General features: G+C 47.4%; 1 protein-coding gene and 1 long non-coding RNA gene across 3 annotated transcripts in view; one reads left to right on the forward strand and one right to left on the reverse strand.

Moving 5' to 3' along the window:
* The window catches only part of PPP2R3A (protein phosphatase 2 regulatory subunit B''alpha), a 49,022-nt gene extending 41,984 nt beyond the window's left edge, over positions 1 to 7,038 (forward strand). For both annotated transcript variants that reach the window (XM_071437367.1, XM_071437368.1), the window contains 5 exons: positions 43 to 132; positions 1,098 to 1,273; positions 1,725 to 1,843; positions 2,598 to 2,704; positions 6,909 to 7,038. In XM_071437367.1, the coding sequence (XP_071293468.1) occupies positions 43 to 132; positions 1,098 to 1,273; positions 1,725 to 1,843; positions 2,598 to 2,704; positions 6,909 to 6,999 (583 nt within the window). In that variant the 3' untranslated portion in view covers positions 7,000 to 7,038. The remainder of the gene's footprint in view (positions 1 to 42; positions 133 to 1,097; positions 1,274 to 1,724; positions 1,844 to 2,597; positions 2,705 to 6,908) is intronic.
* Positions 4,714 to 11,690, reverse strand: LOC139594842 (uncharacterized). The gene is made up of 2 exons (XR_011680758.1): positions 10,933 to 11,690; positions 4,714 to 7,822 (listed from the first exon to the last, which is right to left on the reverse strand). It is a non-coding gene; the product is annotated as an uncharacterized lncRNA (long non-coding RNA).
* Positions 11,691 to 12,149: the final 459 nt, after the last annotated feature.

The raw sequence follows: 12,149 nt of genomic DNA on the forward strand, positions 1-12,149 counted from the left end.
CCTGGTGATTTTTAATTATTCTTTTTCTGCTATGTCTTCTAGAGGCACTGAAGTTCAAAAGGAAGGGCGCATGAGTTACGCAGATTTTGTGTGGCTCCTGATTTCAGAGGAAGACAAAAGGAGTGCTACAAGGTGAGACTGATTTCTGTGTCTTAGTGAAATCATAGAAATGAGCAAATAAGATATGGAAACTTCTGTGACCTACCACTTTCTAAAAGAGACAGCAGTTCAGGGTCTGGAAGTTGTTAGGAAGAAAACATCTTACTGGTGACCGTTGGTCAAATAATTTGCCTTTCTTGAGGAAAACTTGTGTAGAAGCAGAGTTTTCTTGTAATTTTAATGTATTGGTAGTCACCAGTGCCTTTGTTGACCTCATACCATGAGGCACTGGCACTGGGCACTCACACCTGAGGTGCTGGCAGCAGCTGGGCACATCCCTTCACAGGTGGAGTGGGTGTGTAAGGAGGGTTTGTGGGGAAACTTCACTATGGCACTTTGTAAAACTGCCTGTGCCTGGTTTATACAGCCAGGAGGAGACTGCTGTGCAGGGGTGATCCAGGTGTGCATGTGAGTGTTAGCACCAGGGATCTTATGCATAACAAGAGAAGAAGAATCCAGAACTGCAGGCTTGGACCCTCCAGAGGAGAGGAGGGGTGTAGAGTGCAGCTGCCTGAGAGCTCTGCCTTGTGTATAAAGGAGCAAATGAGTGCATGCCACAGCTGCCTTGTCCCTCACCAGGGTCCCTGCAGTGTCCTGGGCTCAGAGCTGGCTCTATTGGCCAGCTCTTGCTGATGGGTCAGATAGACTCTCCCTGCCCTAGGTGAGCCCTCCTTGGGCTGCAGCACAGTGATCACTGGGTACAGGTGAGGCAGGTGCTGAGTGTGGCTGTGCTGCTCACAGCCACCAGGGAGACTAACAGGAGGTGCTTGGAGTGCTGGCCTGTGCCCTGACCCTTCCCAACGGGTCTTGTCATGCCTGGGTTTATGGCAGGCTGTGGCAGAAGAGCCTTGGGGGTGGGTAGGGAGAATGTGCAGTGCTGCAGTGTGTGCTGTGTGGGTGTCCCAGAGCAGTGTGCAGTGTCCCTGCTGTGTCCCCAGCATCGAGTACTGGTTCCGCTGCATGGACCTGGACGGGGACGGGGTGCTGTCCATGTATGAGCTGGAATTCTTCTATGAGGAGCAGTGTGAGCGCATGGAGGTGATGGGCATAGAGCCACTGCCCTTCCAGGACCTGCTGTGCCAGATGCTGGACCTGGTTAAGCCAGAGAGGGAAGGTGAGTCCTGTTTAGGCAGAGCTTTCACTCCTTTCATTTGGGGGAGGTTGAGAAGGTAAAGCCATTGTGAAACCCATCTACAGGCAGAAGTTACTGCACATTGGGCCATGATGTTGTGCATCTGGAAGGCTGAAATACTAAAACAAGAGAGCTTGTGAATTAACTGCCTGGGACTGAAGCAACAATTCTTGTGTGCTCCAGCTGTGGGATGTGCTGACAGCCTGCACTGTAAAATTGAACCATCCCCATTCACATGCCTTCATATTTCACATGAATGTCAAAGGCCTCCATATGTATGTGAGATTTAAGCTTAATTAACACACCCATCTATTGAATAATGTTAAAATCCTTGACTGACTTGGGAAGGAATTTTGTGCTTTTGAAGTCTACTGGTGTCACAATTAAAACCTTTGTAAGAACTCAGTAACAACCATGTGGGGTTTTTCTGTAGGAAGAGTAACCTTGCGAGACCTGAAGAGGTGCAGAATGGCTCATGTGTTCTTCAACACCTTCTTCAATTTAGAGAAATATCTGGACAATGAACAGAGGGATCCCTTTGCAGTGCAAAAGGTATAAATCACCTTTATTTCTAAATACAGATATCTCACACTCATCTTTGGAGTGCTCCTGGATGTAGGGAAAATTCAACTGAATAAAAGAACACTTTTTTCACAAGTACAGCTCATTGATTGTCTCCTAGAAGCCTCTTATCTGTTCAAAGTACAGAAAAATGGAGGGGATGCCAAAACCAGCTTTGGTTCCCTCACAGTTGTTTCCACATAATCTGCAATAGAAACTTTGTGGTTCCATGATTCAAGGCTTAAATACATCCCAAGACAGAAGCACTTTGCCTGTTTGCTTAAACAGGATCATCATAAAAGCAGTCAAGTGGGACCGGGGGATAACTTGCTATCCCCATCTGTAGTAAGTGGCAGAGGACCAGGTATTTATAGAGGTGATCCTGTAATCTTCTCTAAAACTTGCCCTAACTGTGAAGAGTCCCTCAAAAGATCAGTTACAATGAACCTTTGATGGACAGATTTGAAACCACCAAGTTCTTCTGTCCTGTATGGAGAGCACAAACTGAGCTAGAGCACAGCAAGTGTGTGGTGGTTGCATTTCTGAAGTGGAGCAGATGCAGTTTGTTGGCACCTCAGGTCACATGCTGAGCTTTACAGACCCTGAGAGGTATCTTTTCATAGTCCTGTATATGCAGATGTTAAAACACTCCAGATGGTTGTGACTTCTCAGTTCAGACAATTTTTGCCTGCCTGTTGCCATCCATTCCTTGCTAGCCCAGATGCTGACTGTGTGATCTCTTTAGGACATGGACAGCGAGAGCCCCGAGCCCTCAGACTGGGACAGGTATGCGGCTGAGGAGTACGAGATCCTGGTGGCCGAGGAGTCTGGGAATGAGCAGCTCCAGGAGGGGTGAGCAGGGGCCTGGCACTGCCCTGGGCACTGCCCTGGGCACACAGGGCTGCCTCCAGCTGGGCACTGCTGGGGCATGTGGAGTGGAGAGTGGGGTGAACACTGGGACTGGACCCTGGAGCACATGGGGCCCAGGACAGCTGCTCCTGCAGCAGCCGTGCAGTGGTGTTGGGGGCAGCCACTTGGATCAGCTGCACACAGCTGGGAAGGGGGAAAAAAGGCAAAGCCTATTGCTTTTGGTCACCTTCTAAAAATAGAGATCAAATGACTTTTGCTGGTCTTGGCTGTGTATTGACCATGTCACACTGTCACATATTAGAAGCTGTAGCTCTGTTACATTTATTATACCTAGCAGAGACTTTCTTTAGTCCAACTTTGTCTATTAGTTTGTGCTCTTTGTAAATTATACTTCAATATTTTCATTCATTTACTAAGTTTGTAAGTTTGTTGAGACTTTTTTTTTTAATTTGGTTTCTTCAATACCTACACTTAGGTTTTCAGCCTTCTGTAAGATTCTGGACAGACACACCAGCTATCTTTAGCCAGTGAATTTAGGGAGAGCAGTTGTTCTAGAACTTCTCTTTGGGCAAGGGCTTCCTGCAGATAAATGGAGACTCAGTCTAATCTTTCTTTAGATTTGTGTCTGTGTTGACATCTTCTTGGGAATATTTCTTTCAATCACCCAAAGAATGCTTCCCCTGTGTTAATCCTGCATGATTCAGGATTGCATCCAGTCTTAAGCAGTATTTATAGAGCCAGTAGAGTATTGAGAAAATTGCATCGTTTTCAGAACTTCCTACAATGGAAATTGCTTGGGATAACAGTAGCACCAACTAATTAGGCACAGAGATTTGCAAAGCTGCTGAGAGCTGTTCCCCTCTCTGCCTGTGTGTCCAAACAGCAACAGGCTGTTCCCTCAGCCCCTCTGAGCTGCCTGGCCTTTCTGTGGCCTTCACAATGGAAGATGAGGTAGGGCAGGCTGGAAGATGAAATTGCTGCATTCCCTGCAGCTGCTTTGCAGCACCTGTGTCCTTAACACAGAAAAGAAACAGGAGGCTGCCATTAAAGCTTCATGCAGGACCATGAATTCCCAAAGTCACCAAAACCAGGAGAAGAGTGACAGGTGATGTCAGATTTTTGACATTGGTCTGAAGCAGCTCTGTGTCTTCTTGCAAAGAGCATGTCAGCAACCTGGCTGCCAGCTTTTAGGAGCCCCTGAAAAGCTCTGTAGTCATGGCAGCAGGATTAGATCTCATTTGTGGAGCATAGCAACAGACCACGAAGGAAAAAAGAAAGGAAAAAGAAAAACAAAGAGCTGGATGCCCAGACAAATTTGCCAGAAAGAGCCATTGAGTTTTTGCACATACATTATTTCTGCTGTGTTTTGAGGATGACAGAAACAGGGAGTGGGGACAGAACCAAGACAATTCCTGGTGAGCTCTGGGAGAGACTGGAAGATTTCTGGCTAAGTTAGCTGGCAGAACATGAAATATGGTCTTTGTCTTATGAATACATTTGAAAACAACCATCATTCAGCAATCACAGATGCATTAATGAGTGTGTCCCACTTCTGTGATTAGCCCTGTCCCTGCTTCTCTGGAAGGAAAGTTTCTAAAGCCAGTCAGTCTAGAGCTGGCTGAGGCATGCCCAGGAGAGAGCCCTGCTCCCAGAGTGGGAATCTCATCAAGGCAGTGGATACTCCCAGATCCACAGATACTTCCAGGGTGCTGGACTCCATTGAGAGCTGCACTCACCAATAATTAGAGGAAGGTCTTGTCATGCTCGAGACAGCAATAAAGCATCACATTTCACTGGAAGCCTCAGCTGGTCTGAGCTCTTCTGAGCCAGGCTCTGCTCTCTGACCTGTGTGGGACTCCACAGAGAAAGGCTGTCCCTGGGGAATGGATACTCCCACTGCTCTCTGGAGGTAGCACCAACAGCTGGCTCTGGCCAGCACAAGCCTTTGATGCAGATACAAGCCTTGGTTTTGCAGCAGGCCAAGCCTTCCCTGCAGGGCAGGGCAGCAGTGCTTGGTTCTTATCCCAGAACCCAGCCTCAGGCAGCTGATGGACATGGAAACCATCATTGCCTTCAGGGAAAGAGATCTTTCTACATGGGAAGGAAAAGAAGGAGGGAGAGCATCTTTCATCAGCTGCTGGTGGGAAAATGTCCCCTGAGCAACAGGGAGGCAGGGCACAATGCAGAGCATCCTGCTCAGAGTGGAGAGGGGGGACAGAGGCAGAGGATCAGAGGAGGTTGCTTTAGGCAGCTTAGACCATTGTTCTTGTCTCCCTCCAGTTGTCTGATGGCTCAGCTGCTCCACTCCCAGAGCCCAGCAGTGTGAGGAAGGCAAAGGGGCAACAAGGGCATCGTTGAACCACCCAGACCCAAAACGTGTGTTTGCCAGAAGGAAGGGCACAGAATTCCCTGGAGTAATTTCCCTCCTCTGAACAACCCAGAGTTGCCACAGTTGAGTCTTAAGGAATGGGTATTGAACCTACACAAGGCCATATTTGTTTTCATGGGACTGAAGTTCTGAAACTGGCCTGGGAGGAGAGCAAGGAGTGACTGCCTTTAGTGATAATCTTGTTCAAAAGCATCCCAGAGATGCTCCTTAGCTATAAAGCTGGAAAGCATTTATTCCAGGATGGGAAAGGCAGGCACTGTTGAGCCTTAAGGAGCAAAGCAGTGCAGTGGAAAAGTGTAAGAATAAAGGACAGTGGGAAGTCCCTTTGGAAGCAGACATGAGAGGGTTTAGTGCAGAAGCAAAAGACACCTGAAGAAAAAGATTATAGTGGAGCTCCAGCTGCACATTCCCCTGGTGCCTGTGCAATGCAGGGAAGAAGTCATGTTCCATTTGTAGGAGAGAAAGGGACAAGGCTAACAGAAGGTGGTAGAATTGGAGGAAAAGGAGATACAAAAGGAACATTCTAAGAACAGCATTCAAATGGAAATACAAAGTTTTCTTCAGCTGCATCTTTTAAAGCAAGGAGAGATTAGAGAAGCTGAGGCACCTGCAAACATTCCCAATCCATTCCTGATGGGAGAGGCAGGGCAACACAGCCCCCACAGGCACCATTGAGGCAGGAAGGGTGCAAATTGCACATATTTTGGCAACCTTGCACACGTGGTCAGAAGAGGTTTGGTGCAGGATCCAGACCAGACCATTGTTTCTCTTCTCCTACTTATGCAGGATTCCAGAAGGTGGCAGAATTACTAAGCAGGTGCTTTCCTTATGGAAGGGAGGACAGTGTTCTCCAGGAAGGTCTGGGCTGGTCTCCCTGCACACAGGGAACATCCTGCCTACAGCAGGACAGACCCTGACAGCCTCCCAAGGGTTTGCTGTGTCTGCATATGGGTCAGCCAAGGAAAAAACACCACAGGAAGGGGTGGACAATTCCTTCCTGGCACATCCATGCTGGGCTATCAAAGGAGTTCACCTTTTTGCAGCCCAGTTTACCATTGAACATGAGAGCCATTCCTGTCCTGGCCATTGGAGCACCTGCTCCAGCATTTCCTTTGTGAGCAACCTTGCTTTAGAACAAAAGGAAGAACTTTAATTTTTTGGGAGCCCTGCAAAACTAACCCATAGTATGCTGTGACTGAAGGGAAACATCTTAAAAACATCATTTCTTGGGACTAGGAATGGGCTGAGAGCCCCAGAGCCTGTGCTGCAGGGCATGGAATCCAACCAGCCTGGATAGTGTATCTAGAGCTGGGAATTCCCAGCAAACCTCCTTGGACCATAAATGCTCAATCCTGGGTATCAAACTTCCAGCTGAGGGAGAGAGGAACATGAAAGTGTGGCCACAATTGTTCTGTGTCTGTCAAAACATACCTCAGCCAGAAGATGCTTTGAACCAGGTGTTTCTGAGCCAAGGCTCCTCTGGGGCTGTGGCTGGATGAATTTATTTCTACACTGAACTACTGAGGCTCTGGAAGTTCCTGACAATTGTTACTGAAGCTGGATTCAGATTTTCTAGTGCTGCACACCAGTGAGATGAGGCTGGATGGGAGCACAGATCCATGGCTGCTGTCAGAGTTCTGGTGACTGCCACCCTCTTCCCCATGCCTCAGGAATCTCCTCCTCAAGGTTCACCTCTCCCATGCTCCTGCCTTTTAGCCAGCTGACTTAGTAGCCACTGAAATAACAGCCTGGAAAACCAAAATACAGCTTTTAAAGACACACCTTTTGTCTTTGCAGATCATGTGAAGATGACTATGACACGGATGAAGTCTTACCTCCCCCTGAAACTGGAGAAAAGTCAGACAAGCTAATTATCTCAGATCTCTGAGCTTAGAGAAGTGGAAGACAGCCCATGTCTTTCAAACTGGATAGCATTCAGTCCCAAGGCACTTGGGGGTTTTCCTTAAATCTGTCATTGGAACAATGTGCTTTATTTTGTACACTGAAACTTGAGACCCCTTTTTGTCTTCCTGTGTAATTGCAATAAGGTAATTTCTATGAAAAGGCTTTTTACAATGTGTTATCATGCACACTCCTGAAAATGGTGATTGCACCTTGTTTCATTTCTATATAAATTCTGTTATGTCCCCAGATGTGCAATAAATGCCAGCATCTAATGATTACCTGTAACAGCTGGATGCAACATCTATAGTGGTTGTTTCTCAGTTCTGTCCTGTGCCACTCTGTCCCCTTGGCTTTATACCAGGAGTGACAAAAGAGCTGCCAAATTAACTTAAATGTGTGTCTAGAAATCTTTTAGAACACAGGTCACTGTGAAGTTCTTTTTTTCCTTCCTGTCCTGGAAACAAAAGGAATGTGCCTGCACAGGGGGAGAGTGAAATCCCTTTGTGCTTTGTCCCAGGCTCGTTCCCTGGGCTGTTTCACTGCTGTGGATCTGTGAGCAGTTTCAGCACTACACCACATCAGCTTCTCCTGGAATCTGAGACAGAGTTACCTGTTCTAGTCCTGTGTCCCCTCCTGTGCTGACCTGCCTCTAGCCAGAGCTTTGTCTGTGTAGATTTCTACTTTGTGGAAGCATTTTGCAGAGTATTTCCAGCAAATACAGCTCTCTGCTGTTCAGCTGCTGCGCCTGATGTGCACCACTTCCGTCCACTCCTGTGTTCTCCTCCTCTCCTGTAGCCTCCTTGAACCTGTAGCCAAGAGACTAAGCTGAGATAATGAAGAAAAAAACCAACCCCCTCTTTTAACTAGTAAAGGCATTAGTCTGTATTATTGCCAAAATTAATTTTTCTCCCAGGCTCAGGGAGGAAATGCTGCAACTAATGAATTCTTGCTTTAAGTGCAAAATTAAACCAACTTTCCCCTTAGAATCACAAGTGATATCATCACTGCTGCTGCGGCTGGCTCTCCTGGCCAGCAGGAACTGTGGTTCAGCACAGGGATGATTAGAACAAATTCTTCATTTTAGCCCTCATAAATGTACAAGCAGTTCTGGGCTTTACCTTCTCAGCTGGGACAGGTCTGAGCCCTCCCAGCTGTGCCCAGTCTCTAATGCTGGGTTGCTGGGTGTGCCCTGTATCTCCTGGAGAGCCTCGGGCTGTGCCTCCTGCTGGAATTCCTGGGAGCTGCCTGCCCCTGTTCCCAGCAGGCTCCTGCTGCCCTCCCTGGGGCAGAGCAGCCCGGGCACTGCAGGACTGTGTCCTTACGGACAGGAGGGGACTGCATCCCTTCGGTACCTGCAGGGGTCACTGTCCAAGTGAGGAACGGGCTGATCCCTCACTCCAGTGCACTCTGGGCTTTTCCAGGAGCCTCTGAAGCCCAGGCCTGGCTGCCCCTGCCCAGGGGGATGTGCTGCTGCCTCCCTGGGGGCAGAACTCTCCCACCATCAAACTCGGGAAGTGAGAAAAGGTTTCAGCTGAACTGAGCAGATGCATACACACCCCCGGATCCTGGACTTGGTATTTGGGAAACTTCTGGATGCCCACACTGTTAGCAAAGGCTCTGCCAGGTGACCTGCATCCCATAGTTACAGATGAAGCAGGGAGCACCCTGCCCAAACCAGGACAAGCCCCTGGAATGCAGCAAACACACAGCATGTCTGGATCCCAGCTCCATCACTGCCATAACCTCAAAGGGAAAAGCTTCCCTGGAGTGATTCTACAACTGCCCAAATGCAGAACCACCGAGGAACTGACTGCAGGAATGGACACAGGATCGAGGTCCCACAGCTGCTGCTTGGAACCAGCTCCAGCCACGTTTTCCTGAGAGGAACCTGAGCACAGCAGGAATTCACCTTTCCCTCACTGCCATGGTCCAGAAGGCCCTTTCAGTTTGATGTCCTTTTACATCTCTCCAAGGACTAAGATTCCTCAAAAGGAACAAGAACCTGACCCCATTCTGGGCTGAAATGGAACCCTCATGGTGCCCCAGCAGCAGCAGCACTGCAATGGCTCGTTTGCCATTCTGGAAAGCCTCAGTCACCCACCATGTCAGGGTCTTTATTCAGGGCTTTTTGCAGAGGGCCTTTAATTCAACCCATCCCTGAATTCAGGCTCACACCTCACACCACACCAGCCTTTGCAGAAGTCAGAACCCAGAGTCTGGTGAAACTCACCAGCTGCCTTCCAAAGGTTTGGCTCAATAAATGGAGACAGGAAGCTGAGAGCTGCTCTGCTGAGCCCAAACCCAGCCCCTCTCTGCTACAGACAGACATCCAGTACTGCTACAACAACATAGACCCAATCCATGCTTTCTGGTAGGTCAACACAAGCTAATCCAAAAAAACCCTCCAATTTACAGCAAATATTTTGCATTCTGTGTGAATAGAAGGACAAGCTGTAGAAGCCACTGTTACTGTGGTGGCAATGCAGAATCTGTAGTAATATTCCAGGAATGGAAATCCATTGTCTGTCCCTAAAGTACTTGAAAATAACCACAATTCAGCAGGCACAAGTGCATTAACAGAGGAGGTGTTCTACACCCCAGCCCTGTCCCCAGCTGCTCTGGATGGAAGGTTTGTAACTCTGCAGCATTTAAGTGAGGTAAATTTCCTGTCCTACTTCTTTGCTTTTTTCTGAGATAGTCAAGGGTGCTTGTGTCCAGCCAGCAGAGCTGCTCAGCTGCAGTGAAGCAGCCCCAGAATTCCTGCCCAAAAGATTTGCAGGAGTCCCTTGGCTCTGGCTCTGCCTCCTGACTCCATGTCAGTGCCACTTCAGATGCTGCATCCTGGGAAAGTTTCATCCTGCATTGTTCAGTGCACATCCAGCTCACACTGAAGGCTTTTTAGGAAAAAGCCTAAAAAAGCCTACTACAAGTAGTCAGAAAAGTGAGTAAAATTCAGTTTTGCATGATAAAAATAGGATTGTGCTTATTTGTTCTCTCTAGTTTGCCTTTGTCTAGCAAAATGAAGCCCTGTGTTCTCACAAACCCCTTGTTTTTTACTGTTGTATCACAAACAGTAATACAACTGTTTGGGATTGTATTGTATCATAAATATTTTCTCTCTGCAGTACTGAGGTGGGAGGTATGGCTCAATATTACTGCTGGAATGGTACTGGTTGGATTTTTTCTCAGTAGTGCTTGCTGCATCCCAGTTTTGGCAGTGAACCCTGGGCACTGCTCCAGCTCCCCTCCTGCCTCTGAGGGGCAAGTGCTGCAGAACAGACATGGGCAGCAGAAGAGGGATTCCAAAGCCTTCCTGCTCTCCTGAACCAAGGATTTAATGAAGCTGACTCAGGACACTCTAACCAAGGTACTGGGCTTAGTTTCTAAAACAAAACAGTCCTGAAAGATCACTGAACTAGCACTGTAACAGTATGGATTTGGAGGCTCTAGATCAGTATCTTAGCTCTATGCAAACAAAACTGAACCTCAGTGATGAGCACGAGCTACTGTGAGAAAAACATAAACAGAGCTTCCCTGTGTGCTCATCTTCTCACTGTATCACTGGGTGAGGGGGTTAGAAACTGAATATTTAATAATAATAATAATAAAGGTTCTCATACTTTGTAAAAGTAGATTTGGATACATTTTGTGGTGGCATGGTTTGATCTTTGTATTTTTACTTTATATTTTCTTCTTTTTTGGCAAATAAAAGACTTTTGAATTTAAAAAGGAAAACCTGTCTTGGTGGTGGGGTAGAGTGTTACTGCTCACTTCATCTCCAGCTGCAGTGCCAAACCCTCCTTCCCTGCTGTGGTGAGTTCACACCACCCAGGTACCTGCAAGCAAATGCCTTCCAAAGCCAAAATTCCAGGTTTTCTTCTCAAAAATACTGGGATAAAGCAATCTGACCACTTACCTCACTCATATCTGTGGCCTCAATGTGGAGCACTGTCCCTGTGATGACTTAACAAAACATCCAACTCTCTCATTTCAACCTGTCCAAAAAAAAAAAAAGATATCTCATGGATCTTTTGCAAGTGGAATGAACAAGAAAAAATAAAGAAGAAAGAAATATAAAGAAAGGGAAAACTAGTAATGCCTTTTCTAATTTACCTATATGCAAATGCTCAAGCAGAGTTTGTGCAGTGTGTTGTTCTTGTATTGTTTCACCAAGGAGTGCCTAAATGTGTCTATAGAACAGCCACCTTTTGGTGAGTTTCTTTAGGGTATCAAAAGCACTTCAACTTCTAAATTTAAATAGTTAAGACCAAAGATCTGCCTGTGATATTCTTGGTAGTACTGGAAGCAGCATCACCTACCTTTCAGAGGGGATTTCCTCAGCTGTGCCACACACTTGGAATGATCCTTTACAAGGGTGCTTGTTTGCATCCTTTCAGTTCTCCAATTTAGCAATCAAAAATCCTTTTCTAACTGATTTGCATAGAATTTAAATAAGAATTATCTGGGGAGGGGGTGCTTCTTGCATGCAGTAAGAAATGTTTCTGTGCTGGGTCTCACTAGAACCTCTGCACCACCCCTGTGCCACAGCTGTGGGATCTGTTCCTTGAAGCTCTGGGAGTTTCACAGAGGGAGCAGCTCCCTGCTGTGCCAGAAGTACCTGCCTTGGCAAACAGGATTTTCAGGTTTATTCTCTGTAACTCTGCAGGTTCTTCTGACACCACCGAATGCTGGGGCTGGCAGGGGCAGTCCCAGGCTGTGCACCAAGGCACCAAGGGCAGCTGGTCCCTGGTAAAGTTTTCAGCTCCCATGCAAGGGAAGAACATCTGCAGGGAGAGGCTGCTGTGCCCCAGTGCCCCTGGCTCTGCACGGTGCTCAGACAAGGCAGGGAGGGAGAACAGCTCCTGCTGGGAGAGCCACAAGGTAACACAGCCAGTGGGTAATGTTTTGTCTCCCCCCCTCCTCTGGGATTTAATCCCAGACCCTGGTTTAATGTAGGATTGTTACAGTTGGAAAAGACCCCCATGATCACCAAATCCAACCTTTGAGAGCTCCACCCTGTCCTCTAAGCTCTATCACCAATGGCCACATTGACTTGTGTGTCTGAACGTTTTTTAACATGTCCTAATGTGTGATACCTGGGAAGAGCCTTTCCATTCCACTGGGAAGCACAGA

Source organism: Agelaius tricolor, unplaced genomic scaffold (genome assembly GCF_023055355.1).
Source record: "Agelaius tricolor isolate 1412-34295 unplaced genomic scaffold, bAgeTri1.0.p SCAF_12, whole genome shotgun sequence".
Lineage (NCBI taxonomy): Eukaryota > Metazoa > Chordata > Aves > Passeriformes > Icteridae > Agelaius > Agelaius tricolor.